This window comes from Mobula birostris, chromosome 17 (assembly GCF_030028105.1).
Source record: "Mobula birostris isolate sMobBir1 chromosome 17, sMobBir1.hap1, whole genome shotgun sequence".
Classification (NCBI taxonomy): Eukaryota; Metazoa; Chordata; class Chondrichthyes; order Myliobatiformes; family Myliobatidae; genus Mobula; species Mobula birostris.
The window spans coordinates 64637626-64656666 of NC_092386.1; the positions used below are offsets into that span (position 1 = coordinate 64637626).

Consider the following 19041-nt stretch of genomic DNA (forward strand, 5'->3'; position numbering starts at 1 on the left):
CAGTAAAGCCCTAGCTCCCTTAATCTCTGATCATAATGCATACTCTCTAAACCAGGCAGCATCCTGCTAAATCTCCTCTGTACCCTTTCCAATGCTTCCACATCCTTCCTATAGTGAAGCGACCAGAACTGGACATAGTACTCCAAGTGTGGCCTAACCAGAGTTTTATAGAGCTGCATCATTACATCGCGACTCTTAAACTCTATCCCTCGACTTATGAAAGTTAACACCCCATAAGCTTTCTTAACTACCCTATCTATGTGTGAGGCAACTTTCAGGGATCTATGGACATGTACCCCCAGATCCCTCTGCTCCTCCACACTACCAAGTATCCTGCCAGTTACTTTGTACTCTGCCTTGGAGTTTGTCCTTCCAAAGTGTACCACCTCACACTTCTCCGGGCTGAACTCCATCTACCACTTCTCAGCCCACTTCTGCAACCTATCAATGTCTCTCTGCAATCTTCGACAATCCTCTACACTATCTACAACACCACCAACCTTTGTGTCGTCTGCAAACTTGACAACCCACCCTTCTAACTCCACATCCAGGTCGTTAATTAAAATCATGAAAAGTAGAGGCCACAGAACAGATCCTTGTGGGACACCACTAGTCACAATCCTCCAATCTGAATGTACTCCCTCCACCACCACCCTCTGCCTTCTGCAGGCAAGCCAATTCTGAATCCACCTGGCCAAACTTCCCTGGATCTCATGCCTTCTAACTTTCTGAATAAACCTACCATGTGGAACCTTGTCAAATGCCTTACTAAAATCCATATAGATCGTATCCACTGCACTACCTTAATCTATATGCCTGGTCACCTCCTCAAAGAACTCTATCAGGTTTGTTAGACACGATCTGCCCTTCACAAAGCCATGCTGACTGTCCCTGATCAGATCATGATTCTCTAAATGCCCACAGATCCTATCTCTTAGAATCTTTTCCAACAGTTTTCCCACCACAGACGTAAGGCTCACTGGTCTATAATTACTCGGACTATCCCTACTACCTTTTTTGAACAAGGGGACAACATTTGCCTCCCTCTGGTCCTCTGCTACCATTCTTGTGGACAACGAGGACATGAAGATCCTAGCCAGAGGCTCAGCAATCTCTTCCCTCGCCTCACGGAGCAGTCTGGGGAATATTCCGTCAGGCCCCGGGGACTTATCCGTCCTAATGTATTTTAACAACTCCAACACCTCCTCTCCCTTAATATCAACATGCTCCAGAACATCAACCTCACTCATATTGTCCTCACCGTCATCAAGTTCCCTCTCATAGTGAATACTTCTCTTTGGTATTCACCAGAGGACCTTGCTCACTTCCACAGCCTCCAGGCACATCTTCCCATCTTTATCTCTATTCGGTCCTACCTTCACTCCTGTCATCTCTTTTTTCTTCACATAATTGAAGAATGCCTTGGGGTTTTCCTTTACCCTACTCGCCAAGGCCTTCTCATGCCCCCTTCTTGCTCTTCTCAGCCCCTTCTTAAGCTGCTTTCTTGCTTCCCTATATTCCTCAATAGACACATCTGATCCTTGCTTCCTAAACCTCATGTATGCTGCCTTTTTCCACCTGACTAGATTGTCCACCTCACTTGTCACCCATGGTTCCTTCACCCTACCATTCTTTATCTTCCTCACCGGGACAAATTTATCCCTAACATCCTGCAAGAGATCTCTAAACATCGACCACATGTCCATAGTACACTTCCCTGCAAAAACATCATCCCAATTCACACCCGCAAGTTCTAACCTTATAGCCTCATAATTTGCCCTTCCCTAATTAAAATTTTCCTGTCCTCTCTGATTCTATCCTTTTCCATGATAATGCTAAAGGCCAGGGAGTGGTGGTCACTGTCCCCCAGATGCTCACCCACTGAGAGACCTGTGACCTGACCCGGACTTCAGAAAGGACATGAAAGGTCTCAAAATTACAAAGGAAGATCACAGAGATTACCAACTATACACCACTTCGCTTACACAAAGATTTGTAAAAAATAACTGAAAAAGGAAAAGTTGGACAGATTTTAAACCAGGAGTTTACAATAGGTTTATAATGGATATTTGCAATATCCAATACAGATCTGCAAATAATTGCACTATACATCTTCCTAACCTGCCTCCTGTATGGATACCAGTCTATTCTCTTATTTCTTGCATCCTCCTAGAATCAACTGATACTGAGACTTTCCTCTGGTAGCTCCAATATGTTCTCCTCCTCCTCCTCCTTGAACCACAGGAAGAACCAGCTCACTTATAATTGAGAGAGCTCCTAATCACATCTCACCACTTCCAACTCTTTTGCTTTTTGCCCATCATAGGAAGGATAGCTTCCCTAGTTTCTTCTCATATTTCTTCCAACTATATTGCAGCCCTTGGTATTCAATGAATCCAACAATTTAATTAGACAACTAGTGTTATCAGCCAGATAGAATTGCCAATTATAATGAAAAGTTATCAACCTTTGTCAGCTCAGTTCTTCCTGATATTACCTGAGAAGTATTTCTAGCACATTATTTGAGATTTTCAACAAATGTTCTTCAGCTCTGTTCTAGTGGTGTTTATTTTCCCCTCTTCTCATTTACCACCTTCTATTTACAATTCCTTTTCCTTTATTATATACTCAAACTGCATCTGCATCATCTGGATTTACTTGTTTTCTGCCCTATTATAGACATTTGCTATGTTCTCAACACCCAATTCCTTCCCAGCATATTAAATTATTTATTTCCTTACTTCCCCCAGCTTTGGTGATGTCTGTCTCCCTAGAAACCTCTGATCTTTGAGTAATTTTATTTTTTTAAAATTTTGGATCTCCAGTAAATGCATTTTTTATTACTTTTAAACAATTAAAATTACTGTTAAAGGGTAAACTGCTGCTCTTTGGCAAACCAACCAGTACACTCCATAGGCTTATCACCAACTCCGACACTTCCTCATGCCTGAACACAGCTCCATACGTTAAAGCCATTGTTTTCCAGGCTATTCATCCTCTGAGATGCTCACTCAAATCCCCAGAATGAAATTCTTTATGCCTTTGCCATATTTGCCCATGTCAATCTAAACCATAATTTCAAAATTTCTCTGTGAACTTTGATATTTTGCCCTATGGTTTTGAAAGCAGGGGTCCTAAAAATTTGAGGATACCATTGCATACTGCTCTGATTTTTTAGAGTTGCACTGAGAGCAAGACAATATAAAGACACTACCAGCAATTACATTCATTTTTCAAAACTTTCTAATTATTATTAAACAGGTGGGCTGCAATTACAAAACTTTCTATATAACCAATCAAACTGAAGAAATAAAAGACAGCAGGTAAGCCCACAGGGTCTAGTTAGTGCACATTTCAGAAACAAATTAAATAGTCCACATGTCTGAGCTTTACCTGTACATTTTTTAAAGTGTGGTTCAATGTTTCAATGAAATTCTGTATTTCATCATCTTTGTTTGCCAGCGTTGAGATTATCCTTTGCAATTCTTCCTGTAGTTAGAGTAAAATAGAAATTAGCTGCCTAATGTAACTATATGCACTAACATAGTGACATTGCATTTGATGTAAAAAAAGATGTATTAACCACATGTCCTGAGTGTTTTTTGTCTATCATTTAGAATTAAAGTGACTAAAAAAGTTAAATAGGAAACTGCTTAATACAGAATGCTCTTGCTACTATACGAAACATAGCACACTGCACAACATTTTGTAATGTTGAGTGCTCTTGAATGCTTCACTTTATACTCAAGTTGTACTAAGTCTAAAGTTGGAATGTCACAACCCACCATGACAGTCTGCAATGCACCTGAACCCAGTCACCATTACAAACACAAGAGCAGTCTTCCGGAAGGTGAAAACGCAGAAAGCACTGCCCTGGATAGAGTTTCTGGCTGTGTCCTTAGATCAGCTGGTGAAGTATTTGCAGAGATTTTTAACTTCTCCTTGCTTGAATCTTAGATTCCCACTTGTTTTAAGAACATTATAACCCAGCATTTAGGAAAAACATGATAACGTGCCTGGTGCCTCTGACATCCACATCATGAAGTGTTTTGAGAGGCTGATCATGGAACACATCTTCACCCTTGCAGACAAGCTCATCCCACCACAATGTGCCAACCACCAAAACAGGTCTGGCATGGCCACCATCGTTCTGGCTCTACACATCCCTGGAGCATCCGAATAATAAAGACACCTATGTCAGACAATTGATTATTGACTTCAGCGCTGCCTTCAATACTGTAATTCCAAACAAATATCTCTAAACTTCTACACTTGGGAAGCACTGGTTCTCCATAAGACTGCATCCTCAGTCCCCTACTCTTGTTACTATACACTCATGAGTACAGTCAGATTCTCCAACTTCATCTATAAGTTTGCAGATGATATCACCGCAAGAGGGCTGAATCCCAAATAACAAAGAGAGTACAGGTAGAGAGCATATTGACATCACGTCATAACAATAACTTTTTCCTCAAAAGAGATGCAGAACAAAAGAGCTAGTCATTTATTTCAGGAAGGGGGGCAGCGCACATGTCAGTTTGCATCAAATAAGCTGAGGGTAAGAGGATTGAGAGCTTCAAGTTTCCTTGGAGTGAACATCACTACTAGGAAACAGCCTGCCCTGGAACAACCACATAGACACCACGGTCAAGAAAGTTCAACAGTGCCTCTACTTCCTCAAGAAAAGAAATTTGACATGTCCCCTTTGACCCTCACTAACTTTATCATTAAAGTTCAAAGTCAATTTACTATAAAAGTACATACAGTATATGTCACCATATACAACCCTGAGATTAGTTTTCTTACAGGCCTACTCAGTAAATCCAAGAAAAATACTAGAATCGGTGAAGGACTGCACCCAACAGGATGGACGAGCAACCAATGTGCAAAAGGAAAACTGTAAATAAAGAAAAGTAAAATAAATAAATAAGCAAGCAAGCAACAAATAGAGAGCATGAGATGAAGAGTCCTTGAAAGTGAGTTCACAGGTTGTGGGAACAGTTCAATAATTGGGCGAGTGAAGTTGAATGAAATTATTCCTACTGGTTCAAGAGCCTGATGGCTGAGGGATAATAACTGATCCTGAACGTGGTAGTGTTGGTCCTGAGGCTCCTATACCTTCTTCTTGATGGCAGCAGCGAGAAGAGAGCATGGCTTTGATGACAGATGCTGCTTTCCTGTGACAACGCTCCAGGTAGATGTGCTCAATGGTGGGGAGGGTTTTACCCGTGATGGACCAGAGGTGGTATATGCTTTATGACTAACTCATCGTAGCGCACACATGTGACAGTTCTGTCTCAGTCCTGCTCACCCAATCTGGAACATCTAGTGGTCAAATGTCATCCTTCTTATCTGCTGTGGGTGTTTTCTACCATTATCCTGGTAGCAGTGCACATTCCACCTCAGGCCAACTTCAGGCAGGCACTGGTGAAGCTCAGCACTGTAACCAGCAGGTACGAAACAACACACCCTGAAGCCTTCCCCATCAATGCATGGGATTTCAATCAGGTCAGCTTGAAGAAGTCTCTGAACAACTACCATCAACATCACCAATGGAACCAGAAGATGTAACACACTTGACCACTGTTATACCACCACCAATAATGTTTACTGTGCTATCTCACGCCCACACTATGGAAAGTCCGATCACCTGGTTGTGCTTCTACTCTTAGCATATAGGCAGAGAACGAAGACCACAGCACCAGTGGTGAGGACAAAGATATGGTCAAGGGAGGCAGAGAGGCTCTTACAGGATTGCTTTGAGTCCATGGACGGTACAATACTCAGGGATTTATCTTCGAATTTGAATGAATATACCAGTCATCACCAACACTAATCTTCATGTGTCGATTAGTATGTACCTTTAAGAACATACTGGACATGCCCAAACCAAATTCTGTGGATGAACCAGAAGATTCATGGTCTATTGAGGGCTAGATCTGTGGCATTCAAGACCAGTGATCCAGAATTATACAAGTAGTACATGTATGACCAACAGGAGGCTATTTTAAGAGCTAGAAAACAATTCCAATTGAGGTTATAGGCAGAATTGGATGCACGTCAGCTCTGGCAGGGTTTGCAGGACATTGCTTCCTACAAAGCGAAACCTAATACTTAAAAGCTGTGATGATACACTTCCAGAAGAATTCAACACCTTTTATGCAAGCTTTGATAGGGAAAATAAAACTATATCTGTGTGAATCCCAATGCAGCTGATGATTCTGTGATCTTTGTCTCAGAGGCTGATGTCAGAACATCTTTTAAGAGTGAAGCCTCGCAAGGACTCAGACTTTGTAGGACTCTGAAAATCTATGCCAACCAGCTGACAGGAGTGTTCAAGGCCATGTTCAATCTCTCAATGCTGCAGTCGAAGATTCCCACCTGCTTCAAAGGACGACAATCATACCAATGCCCAAGAGCAGCATAAGCTGCCTGAAAGAGTATCGCCCAGTGGCATTCACATCTACTATGAAGTGCTTTGAGAGGCTGCTTATGGGCTAGAATCAATTCCTGCCTAACCAACACACTGGACCTGCTGCAATTTACTTAACACCACATTAGGTCTACAGTGGATGCAATCGCACTGTCTCTCCACTCAACCTTGGATCACCTGGACAAGAGTAATACCTACATCAGGTATTAGTGATTACAGCTCAGTGCTCAACATAATCTTACCCTCAGTCCTAATCAATAAGCTCCAAAACCCGGGCCTTTATACCTCCCTCTGCAACTGGATCCTTGACTTGCTCACTAGGAGACCAGTCAGTGCTGATTGGAATTACAGGTCGACCTTCACTAATCCAGCACTATTGGGACTTAAGGAGTGCCGGATTAGTGGAAGTACCGAATTACAGAAGGATCACACTAAGCAATAGCTAACCGCCTCATCATACCTTTAAAATATCATGTGAATCAGTACAAGTTAGATAATAATGAAACAGAAATATTAAATGAGTAGCAAGTGAAATTTTAATAAAGTAATACACTGTACAGGCACAGATAAAATAAAGGGTACAGGTAAATGTACAGGAATTAACTTATACAGAAAAGTTGAGCACTTCCACTCCTAAAGTGAGATGTTTAATATACCTTCAGGCAAAGTTACATGTCTGCAAGTGTGGGGTTGTCAGGATCATCAGCATCTTCATCTTGAAAAATGAGCGAAGCATCAAGAACTGGTGCTGAAACTGGCACAACAGTTTCTTCAAAGACTGTTGATGTTGGTGGCAGCACATCCGGGTGAGCAGAAGTTGATGGCACTGGATTTTGAAGTGTTAGCTCCCCTGTTGCACTTTTTCTAGCAATTTTTTTGAACACATCTTCCAAGGTAAGCTGCTTCATATATTTTGGTCTCTCTGATTAGCTTATCCTGCAGCATATAAACTCTCATTATTTCTTGCTCAGTTATAAAACATCGTTGCTCTAATCCTTTCAGCAATTTACCTGTCAACTTAAATGCTGCTGCTTCCTTGTCTGGTGAACGTCTTTCACCACACACTGCACAAAACTGTAAGCCATGACGCTGCTTGAACCGACGAAGCCAGCGTTCACTATAGTCACACTCATAATCCAGTCCCAGTTCTTCATGAAACACTTTTGCTTGTCCCTTCACCATATCTCCAGGTAGTTCAACACCTTCACTTACATGAAGATTAAACCACGCCATCAGCACTTTATCTAGTTCCGAACTTCTTCCATCTTTCATTGTTTTTCTTACACACATCTGTTTCTTTGAGCCACTATCAGCAAAAAAAATAGCAGTTTTTCTTTTTGTTTCTTTATATCGTATCATGGAAGAGCCAATGTTGTTACATTTGCACAAGCTTTTCACCAATACACCACTGTTCAGTTTTTTCAAGAGTTCAACCTTATCTTTAATGGATAATGTGCGGTGTTTTCGCCTCACAGCACGAGGTGCATTTCCTTTACTCACTGGGGCCATAATTGGGGCTAAAATACAGGAAAACAAGCAGGAATCGCCTGTCTGTGCTTACAAGAGTGCGCCAACAGGTGAACAAATCTAGCGCAACCAAAACAATGCGCAGCAGATTGGTACAGTGGCCCAGGAAATTTGAAATTACAGTTGTGCTGAAAATTTGATATCAGTGCCGGATTATCAAAGGAGCCAGATTACAGGTAGTCAGATTAGTGAAGGTCGACTGTAATATCTCTTTCTCGCTGACAATCAAGAATGGCACACCTCAAGGATGCATCTGGTATGGGAGTAGTCGAGCATCAGACCAGAAGTCCCTACAAAGGACCGTAAGGACAGCTGAGAGGATCATAGGGGTTTCCCTACCATCCATCAAGGATATTTATCAGGAGTAGGTCTCTTTGTATTACCAAGGATCCCACCCATCCATCCAGCATCCTCTTTGACTTTCTACCATCAGGCAGGAGACTATGATGCATAAAAACAAGAATGGTCAGGATGAGTAAGTTTCTTCCCCCAGGCCATTAGGCTTCTGAACTCCCTGCTGCATCGTATTCAGAGTGTCATTGGTTAATCTGTTGCATACCTTACAACATTTAATATTAATGCACTTTAGTTTGTTACTTATGTGAGATGCATCAGAAGATTTTATCCTTACCTTCATAAGTTATGTGTTCTACTATGATTTACACCCTGGTTCGGAGAAACATTGTCTCGTTTCTATATACATTATATGGTTATATACATTATATAAATGTATATAGTTAAATAACAATAAACCTGATTTGACTTAGCTCACTGCTCGACACTCTGTATACTCAAGACTCTGTGGCTAGCCACAGCTCAAACGCCATTCATAAAATTGCAGATGACACAACCATTGTTGGCAGAATGTCAGATGGTGACAGAGGCAGACTGGAAAGAGATAGATCAGCTGGTTGAGTGGTGCTACAACAACAACCTTGCACTCAATGTCAACAAGACCAAGGAATCGATTGTGGATTTCAGGAAGAAATCGAGCTAACACACATCAGTCTGAAGATCTTCCCTGGTCACAACATATCGATGCAATCACAAAGAAGACATGACAGCAGCTACATTTCATTAAGAGCTTGAGGAGACTTGCAATGTCACCAAAGACACTGCACATTTCTGCAGATGTGTTATGGAGAGCATTCTAACTGGTTGCATCACCATCTGGTATGGATGGGCCACTGAACAGGATCAGAAAGAGCTGCAGAAAGTTGTAAACTTAGCCAGCTCCATTAAGGACACCTTCAAAAAGAGATGCCTCAAAAAGTGACATCCATCATTAAAAACCCATAATCCAGAACATGCCTTCCTCTCATTGCTACCATTAAGGAAGATGTACTAGTTTTGAACTCCCCTACCCTGGGGAAAAGTCAGTTTAGCAACCATCTTGTCTATGGCTCTCTATAATTTGATCATTTCTACAAGGTCACCCCTCATTCTCCGATGTTGTAAGAAACTAAGACCTATCCTGGCTAACCTCTCTCTATAACTCAGGTCGTCTAGTCCTGCTGACATCCTTGTACATCTTTTCTGCACTCTTTCCAGTTTAATCACATCTCTCCTGTAGCAGAGTGACCAAAACTGTACACCATACTCCACGTGTAGCCTAACCAACAACTTGTACTGCAAAAACATCAAATTCAGTTTAATGCCCTGATAAAGACTGGCATGCTAATTTCATTCTCACCATCTGTTCAACTGTAATGCCACATTCAAAATGTGTAGTTCTAGGCCATTTTATTCCACTACACTCTCTCATGCTGTATCATTCATAGTACAAATCCCACACTGGTTTGATTTTCCAAAATGCATCACGTCACACATACCTGCATTGAAATCCATTGGTCATTCCTGAGTTCTAATTGCTCAAGATCCCCTGTAATCTACAATAATCTTCACTTTCAGTAACACCTTCTAATTCTGTCATGCTCAAACTTACTGATCAAGTCTTGTGCATTTACATCCAACTCATTTATATTACAACTAACAATGGTCCTAACAAAGACCCATGTGGCATATCACTAGTCACCTACCTGCATTCTGAGCACTAACCTTGAAACACAATCCTCTGTTTCCTACATCCGAGCCAATTTCTGGTTACCACTTTAAGAAAAAACACTAAAAGATTCATAAACCACGAATTTCCGTGCACAAAGCCATGCTAACTTTTCTAAATCAAACTCTATCGAAATGCCTACAGATCTTGTCCCTCCAGTAACTTTGCCACTTCTGACTGAGCAACCTGTAGTTTCCTGGCTTGTCCTTGCTACTCTCCTTAAGCAACGAAACAACATTAGCCACCTCCTAGCCTTCAGGAACTTCACCAGTGGCTAATGATGAAATAAACATCTCCACAATTTCTCTGGTGTCCCAGAAAGTCAAGGATGCACTGTCAGGCCCTGGAAGATTTATCCATCGTAATGAGCTGTAAGGCTGTGAACACTTCCTCCCTGGTAATACAAATATCATCCAAAACATCTAGACCTGCTTCCATTATCTCTTCAGCAACCAGAATTTTCTCCTCTAGTACACACAGAAGAGAAAGATTTCTTAAAAATCTACCCACCTCTTGTGGTTCAAGCAATGTTCCCTCCAATTTCTTTTTACACCTATGCAGACTAACCTTTGCTCACAGCAGGAAATTTTTACACAGCCTGAAAACTGCGCAGTAATTTAAAATTTTTATATAATATACGTACTATGAATATTTAGAATAAAAATTGAAAATCACATACTTCTGATTTTATTTGTTAATTGTAGGGTATAAGGAAATACCGTGCAACAAAAAAAATCTTTCACATTTTGTAATTTTTTTCCTCATTTGTCTTTATTCCAGCTGTGTGGCAACAAAGACTACTTGCACAGAAGCATTAGAGCAAACAGTGGGTTTGAGACATAGGTGGCATTGCTCATCTCTCAGGAGACCTACTCTCTCCCTAGCCACATTTTCTCTTTGGAAAAGTTTGCAGCTATTGGAAGTAGTAATATTGTTTCATTTGCAAGTTTGTAGTATCTTAGTACTGATATAAATAGATCTTTTCTGTAGGATAGAATGCAACCTCTTACATTACAATAACGGTTTTAATAGGGCCAAATCCTTATATTAATTAATGATTGATCTTCCTGCAAGGCTAACATACTGTACTGAAAACCAGTCACTTACAGATTTGATAACAATGCAGAGCTACTGCACCATTGTAATGAAACACTTTCATTACAATCCATCACCCACCCAACAGCCAATTTACTGTGAGGACCACTGCTGAGCATCCAGAGTTTTTTGTACATTTACCCACACCTGCCTGCATGAGGAATAGTATGATCATAGGAATTAATTTATTTTACATGACTAAAGTCTTTACTCACTGCCTTTAAGCTAATTATACACACTTTGATAATAAATGTACTTTGAACTTCTAACAGTTAGTCCTACAGGGTTTGTAGGAAGACAAATAGGATTATAATTAAAGATAGACAACTGCAATTTTCTTCAACTCAGATACAAAATATAAAGAAACAGTTGGAACCCACTGGGATGCAATTAAGAAGAATGGTGGGAACAAATCCCATTTCACTAAGAAATGAAGCCAGGATCCCCAAATGTATAAGAAGTGGAAGTGGAGACAGTCTGGCTGCCCCTGGTACAGCACTTGATCTCATAACTTCCTGGCAAAAAAACATGAATGACTAGTGATAATCCCCAATACCCATTCTCTTCATTCCTCACTCGCTCAACCCCACTTCCCCATCTCAAAGCAACCCATTTCTTTCTTGCTTACAAAAACTCAAAACACCTCAAAACAAAACCGCTATCCCATCTCTCTGCCTCTTTCCAACAAAATCTCCACTTTGATCTTTCTCTTCCTTTCTCCCCCACAAAACAATTAAACCCATCTCTGTATTCCTCCCTCAAAACTAATAAAACTGTTCCTCCATTCCCACCACCGTCTCCAGCATATCTCATGATCTTTTATCCAAGAAACAGAAATGAAAGTAAACCAGAGAAGAACAATGCAGCCATATCACTGATTATTTTACTACTGTGACAAGATGCGAGACGGGGTGGGGCCAGAGTGTCTGGGAAACCAATGGGGATGGAGAGGGACTATGGGGTTGAGGAAGGCCTAGGGAATTGAACCGTAGGGGCTGCGGAAGGGCCTACGGAGGGGTCTGTGGACGGGAAGCACGGGGGGTGGGGGGACTGGGGTGGAACTTTAGTGACAGGGACTGGAGCTTGGGGAGAGAACCGCCGGCTTGGGAGGCCTGGAAAGGGGTCCGTGGATGGGGGGCGAAGGGATTGTGGAGGGAACAGTCGGGTTGGGAGGGTTGTTAGGAACATCCTTGCCCACACTCTGGGATCAGGAGGCACTGGTGACATTTGGGAAGGGAGCCTGCTATCCCAACCGACACAGCGCAGCCACTTACCCGCTGCGAGTCCATGACACTGCCGATCAGCCGCCACTCTCGGCGAACCAGCTGACACCCGCGCCTCCCCTCAGAGGGGCGACCACCAACACGCATGCGCAGTGCCTGCGGCCCCGCGGTCCCGCGCAGGACGTTGATCGTGAACGGGCCGGGTGACGTCATAGACAATCGGGCCAGCGGCGCGCGCATTGTGAAGAGCTCTTCCGGAGCATTTGTCGCATGAAGCCGAAAGTTTTGACGTCAAAGCTCTTGAATGTAGAATTTGCTGCAAACATTAGCGGTAATTTATATTCATTGCTTCATGATACCATTTTGACCGTGGATTTTGAAGCCATTAGTCAAAGATTCCGAAGATGTTGTCCCAAAATATTAGCTATCATTTTCCTCATCGTATGCATTTGATAATTCCACTGCAAAGTAAGTGTTGCTCTGGAATGGCGTGGATGCGGTAGTGCAATGTTTTGGTTATTTTTCCCATGTCGTTAAAATTCATTTGTGGCCTAGTCCTCTGAAGTATATTACCCAGTTCAAAGGTTCATTTTGTTGTCAAAGTATGCATGTACAATACAACTCTGATATTCGTTTTGGGATGTGTGTTCACATCCCAAAGCCTAATTCAAGGTCTACGACCACGGTTATAGTAGAGAGTCACACAAAACACAAGAAAATTGGAGCAGGATTAGATCATCTTACCCCTGAAGCCTATCTGCCATAAGTGAAGCCATGATCTACTCCTTGGCTCAACTCTTCCTCTGTGTCGAATCCTCTTAGTCCTTCATCCCTCAGCTACTCAAAAATCCATATCCACCGCCAGTTTAAATGATCATAGTGAACCAGCCTCTACAACTGTGGGAAAAGGAATTCCACAGGTTCACCACTGGATCATCTGGGCCCAAGATGTGAGTGATGATTGAGGTTTACTTTCACCTTCAAAATTGTGGTTGAAAGTAGAGTTGACTATTGGAACATGGTTGAGACTGTTGGGCTTTGAATAGATTTGAAGCAGCATGGGATAGCAGGATACAGTGAGGAGAATTCAGAGCCATATTCTGGGAAGGGTAAAAGGTGGAATCAAGAGCTGTATTGGGACTGAAGACAATATTATAGTTTTGTGAGAGAGGAAATTGAAAAAAATAGCCTCAGGGGGAAATGTGGTGGGTGAATGGATGGTGGCTCGTGCTTAGATGCATTTCAATTAACTGTAGCTCTCTCAACCTGGAAAATTAAGATCATATTTTATCATGAATGACCAACTATGGAGAGCCGATGTTATTGTTGACAAATTTCCCATTAAATTTTCCAACATGAGTGTTGTCTGGGGAATATTGTCACCCAGGTGTCATTGGGTTTGCAAAGGTCCCCCTCATTGGGAAGGACCTGTTGAAATTAATAATTGATGTAATTTGGCCTGGAAATAGTCAGAAATGTGATATATTCTGGATTAGATTGTCATTCACATAGCACTAAGAAATGCAGAACTATGCAATTGAATCCTTGGAGGTCCAATGTCTATGCATATACGAGTCTAGGCTAGAGATAACTCCCCAGGTCAGGGAATCCCCAGGGCAGAAGCTTATGTGAGTCCAGAGTTTGAGGCCAATCTGTGATCGGCCAGTTGGTACTGAAGGTTGAAGACTTAAGTCAGTTGAGACCTGATGGTCAAGGCCCCTGGGTTAGGGGTTCTAGAGATCAGAGGTCTGAAGTCTGTGAGTTTGCGCATCTGGGCTAGGACTAGAGGTTGTAGACCTGAAGATGAACTGTCCGCGGGCTGAAAACCTGTCTGTGTGTGTGAGAGGCTGTGTGGGTAGGTGGGAAGTGGAAAAGGGGCTTGATGTGCTGCTGTTGTTTCATTGTTGTAATTGCTTGTGTTGTTCTCTTGAACATTGTAGGTATGCTATTTTGGCTCTGGAATGTGTGGTAACACTTGTTGGCTGCCCCCAGCACATCCTTGGTAACACAGAAGTCGCATCTCACTGTATGTTTTAGACGATGAGACCATAACATCAAAAAAACATAGGAACAGAATTAGGCCATTTGGTCCATCATATCTGCTCAGCCATTCCATCATGGCTGATTTATTAACCCTCTCAACCTGATTCTCCCCGTAACCTTTGGTGTCCTTTCTAATCAAGAACCTGTCAACCTCTGCTTTAACTATACCCAATGACTTGGCCTCCACAGCCATTGCTGGCAGTGAATTCCAGATTCATCACCCTCTGGCTATGAAACCCTTTTTCATCTCTGTTCTAAAAGGACATCCCTCTATTCTGAGGCTGTGCCCCCTGTTCCTAGACTCTCCCACTATATAAAACATCCTCTTCACATCCATTCTATCTAGGGTTTTCAATATTCAATAGCTTTCAGTGAAATCCCCCTCGTTCTCCTAAACTCCAGCAAGTACAGGCCCAGAGCTGTCAAATACTCCTCATATGTTAATCCTTTCACTCCCAAATCATTCTTGTGAATATTCTCTGGACCCTCTCCAATTCCAGCACATCTTTTCTTAGATAAGGGGGCCAAAACTGCTCACAATGCACCGTGCAGTCTAAAGAATGCCTTATGAAGTCTCAGCATTACATCCTTGTCTTTATGTAATGGACATTATTGAAATTAATACTAATATTGTATTTGCCGTCCTTACCAGTGACTCAATCTGCAAGTTAATCTTTAGGGAATCCTACACAAGGACTCCCAAGTCCCTTTGCATCTCTGATTTTTGAATTTTCTTCCTGTTTAGAAAATAGTCTACACCTTTATTCCTTCTATCAAAGTGCACGACCTTACACTTCTATACACTGTGTTCCGTCTGTCACTTCTTTGCCCATTCTCCTAATCTGTCTAAATCAGGGATTCCCAACCTTGGGTCCACGGACTCCTCAGTTAATGGTTAGGCACCATGGCATAAAAAGTTGGGAACCCCTGGTCTAAGTCATTTTGCAGATTCCCTGCTTCCTTAACACTTCCTGCCACTCCACCCATCTTTGTATCATATGTAAATGTGGCCACAAAGCCACCAATTCCGTCTTCCAAATCACTGACATATAATGTGAAATCAATCTTAATCTGCTACTGGCTACAAAATAGATGATCTGAGAGAGTTGACTTCCCACTTGCTCCATTTTACAGGTTTACAATGGCAGCTAGTCCTTGAGGGTTTTGAAATGAACTTGTGGGGTGCAAAGTGTAAGGCAGCCATGGAAGAAGCATGTAAGCAGACCAGATTGTTGATAGTCTATCAATGGTATACCGGATCTTCCTGTGGAAAAGTCACTCTGGTTCACTAACTTGTAGCGGAGAGCGTCATGAAAGATTTGTTACAAGGTGACACTGAAAATGATCATTAACTCCTACTTTCATATGGACTTAGTATGAGAATATATCTACGTTGCGTCAGAATTTGCCAGGTTAACATCAAATTTGATTGATAATTGAATTTCATTGTTTAATTTAAAAAGATACATTGGATTACAGTGTGCTTTTAATTAATGGCCAAAATTATATAATTGGAATATAGTTCCTGCATTTGGTCCTATTTCAGTAACAGATCATTGCACATTTTATTTGAGTTTACGAAACCTCAAAGAAGTAGGAAGTTAAATAAAATAATAATTAAATCAATATGTTTGAAGCTGATTTTAGTTTTACCTCGTAGTTAAGGAATGAACAGCTGTTGGGGGGTTCAACTCCTTGAGAGTATTGGAGAAGCAAAACCAGTAGATACTGGACAACGGAGCAAAAAAAAGCAAACTGCTGGAAGGGTCAGACAAGATCCATGGGGGGAAAAGGACCTGATGTTGCTTCTCAGCCTGAAACACCAACAATCTGGTCTGCTTGTGTGCTTCTTCCACGGCTGCCCTTACATTTAGCGTTTTTGCTTCCTTTGCCCTTTTGCATCCACAAATGCTGCTTAACCTATTGATTCTTCCAGCAGTTTTATTGTGTGTTTGCTTATTCTTCTTCTCATTATTAATGTTTCCCCAGAAACTCCCTGCAAATGTATTTTTGGAAGCATACAATGATAGCACAACTTGTACTTGCATAGAACTTTTAATCTAAAAGACAAAATCAGCATCATGCAAGGAAGAGTATTAAACAAAACATATTGTTCCTGAATTTCTTGCATTTTCAACTTTATTTAAAATTGATTCAAAGAACGAATAATAGAATCAATGCTACTCTCTTTTTGTTTTTAGTTTTAAGACTAACCATCTAAAATGAGGCATAGCTTCAAGAAAAATGGCAACTTTGGGAGAGGAACTACAACCATACCTTTTCACATTTGTTTGCGTATCACAATAGAATTGGACGGAAAAGAAATTAAATATAGAAACACATCCTGGAACTTAACCAAACAAACCTTCACATCTAGTCACCCTAGAAATTATTCAAGTGGCTGATAGCATTCTTCTCTAAGTTCAAGAATGAGCAAGAGGCCGGAACTAGAGTAGGGCAACACTATAGAGGCAAAAGTCCTGGAGCAGTTGAAAAGAAGAGCGACATTTTTAATAAGATCCTGGGAAAGGAAACATGCACAGAGGTTGAACAAGATTTGTATATGTTAAAACTTAGGAAGAAACAGTTTCAACAACCTCAAAATTATAGAAAGTAGAATGAGGGTAGCAGCTCAGCAGTGCTTTGGAAATGTCAAGTATAAAGATAACAGATATGGATGATGGTTTCAGCAGCAGCTGAGGCTTGAGAGCGGTAGCCTGAATGATGTGTGTAAATGTTGTCTAAAGCCATTCTCAGAGTAAATGTGACATTGCGAGCTGTGAATAGTATGGTTCTTTTTCGGACAGTTGACAAAATGAAGGAGGATAATACTGAGTAGAAAATGGGAGTTGCCACAGAAGCATCTCTGGAATATTTGAAGAAATATAACTAATGCTATGTGATTTAGTCTACAGTTTCCTTTTGCACTGTTCGTGTATTGAGGCTATTAATGCACCATTACAAGCCTCAAGGAAAATCTAGGCAATTAATTTTGCAGTTCGACATTTCCTGACATCCATTTTCTCAGTGATAGGATTCTTCATTAAACTGAAGTTTCTGTCCGTATCATCATTCGTCTTCGTAGTTGCTGAACTAAAGACTTTTTCTCCATTCTGTACCTGTAGGTATGACAGTTAGAATTATTTACAAGAGAGACATAAGAGACTCAAGATTACTGAATCTGGCGCTTTAAACAATCTGCAGGAGGAGCTCAGCGGGTCAGGCAACATCTGTGGGTGAAGTGAGGGTGAGTCCAAGTAAGAAACTTCAATGTTTCTGATCAAAACCCTTCATTAGAATTGTTTATAGGTAGATACACCAATGTCATAGGTCTTACTAAGTAAATACCATTGTGTTCATTGTGGGCTGTATCAAGGGTGATGATAAATCAGCATACAGGAGGCAGACTGAAAATTTGGCTGAGTGGTGTAATAACAACAACTTCTCAATCATGTCATTAAGACCAAGAAACTGATCAGCAGAGGGAAACCAAAGATCCACAAGCCAGTAATCATCAGAGGATCAGAAGTAAAGAGGGATCAGAAGTAAAGAGGGTCAATAATTTTAAACTCCTGGTGTCACTATCTCAGAAGACTTGTCCTGCACCCATCATATAAATATAATTGCGAGGGAAGCATGACAGTGCCTCTACTTCCCCAGGAGTCTGCGGAGATTCAACATGTCATCAAAAACCATGGCAAATTTCTATAGATGTGAGGTGGAAAGTGTGCTGACTGGCTGCATTATGGACTCGTATGGGAACACCAATGCCTTTGAGTGGAAAAACCTACAAAAAGTAGTGGATTTTGCTCAGTATATGATGGGTAAAACTCCCAACTATTGAGCACATCTACATGAAACATTGCCGTAGAAAAGCAGCAGCAATTATCAAAAATCCTCACCACCCGGTCCATGCTCTTTTCTTGCTGTTGCTGTAGGGGAGAAGGTATAAGTGCCTCAAGATTCACACCACTAGGTTCAAGAACAGTTATTACACCTCCATCATCAGGCTCGTGAATGAAAGGGGATAACTTCATTCATTTAAGGGCTCTTTTATCTTGTTATTTCATGCTTGGTATTTATTGCTCGTTACAGGTTGCACAGGTTGTTGTCCATTGATTCTGTTTACAGTTACTGTTCTATAGATTTGCTAAGTATGCCTGCAGAAAAAGAATCCCAGGGTTGTATGTGGTGTCATGTATATACTCTGATAATTTTTACTTTGAACTTTGAGATCATAGAAACATAGAAAATCTACAGTATAATACAGGCTCTTTGGCCCACAAAGCTGTGCTGAACATGTCCTTACCTTAGAAATTATCTAGGGTTACTGATAGCCCTCTATTTTTCTGAGCTCCTTGCACCTGTCCAGGAGTCTCTTAAAAGACCCTATCGTATCCACCTCCTCCACCGTCGCCGGCAGCCCATTCCACACACTCACCACTCTCTGCGTTAAAAAAAAGCGTACCCCTGACATCTCCACCGTACCTACTTCCAAGCACCTTAAAACTGTGCCCTCTTGTGTTAGCCTTTTCAGCCCTGGGAAAAAGCTTCTGACTATCCACATGATCAAAGCCTCTCATCATCTTATACACCTCTATCAGGTCACCTCTCATCCTCTATCACTTCAAGGAAAAAGGCTGAGTTCACTCAACCTA

The 19041-nt window shown here is 41.4% G+C and overlaps 2 protein-coding genes and 1 long non-coding RNA gene across 11 annotated transcripts in view; 1 reads left to right on the top strand and 2 right to left on the bottom strand.

The window, feature by feature from the left end:
* Positions 1–12496, bottom strand: part of fsd1l (fibronectin type III and SPRY domain containing 1-like) — a 73528-nt gene extending 61032 nt beyond the window's left edge. For all 3 annotated transcript variants that reach the window (XM_072281823.1, XM_072281822.1, XM_072281821.1), the window contains exons 1-2: positions 12392–12496; positions 3394–3489 (exon numbers count right to left, since the gene is read on the bottom strand). In XM_072281823.1, coding sequence (XP_072137924.1) covers positions 3394–3489; positions 12392–12487 — 192 coding nt within the window. In that variant the 5' untranslated portion in view covers positions 12488–12496. The remainder of the gene's footprint in view (positions 1–3393; positions 3490–12391) is intronic.
* A 77-nt stretch (positions 12497–12573) lies between these two features.
* LOC140211726 (uncharacterized) overlaps positions 12574–19041 on the top strand; it is a 107614-nt gene continuing 101146 nt past the window's right edge. For all 4 annotated transcript variants that reach the window (XR_011889561.1, XR_011889564.1, XR_011889562.1 and 1 more), the window contains exons 1-2: positions 12574–12671; positions 17509–17630. This is a non-coding gene — a long non-coding RNA (uncharacterized lncRNA). The remainder of the gene's footprint in view (positions 12672–17508; positions 17631–19041) is intronic.
* Positions 16466–19041, bottom strand: part of rassf6 (Ras association domain family member 6) — a 67147-nt gene continuing 64571 nt past the window's right edge. For all 4 annotated transcript variants that reach the window (XM_072281828.1, XM_072281824.1, XM_072281825.1 and 1 more), the window contains one exon: positions 16466–17502. In XM_072281828.1, the coding sequence (XP_072137929.1) occupies positions 17362–17502 (141 nt within the window). In that variant the 3' untranslated portion in view covers positions 16466–17361. The remainder of the gene's footprint in view (positions 17503–19041) is intronic.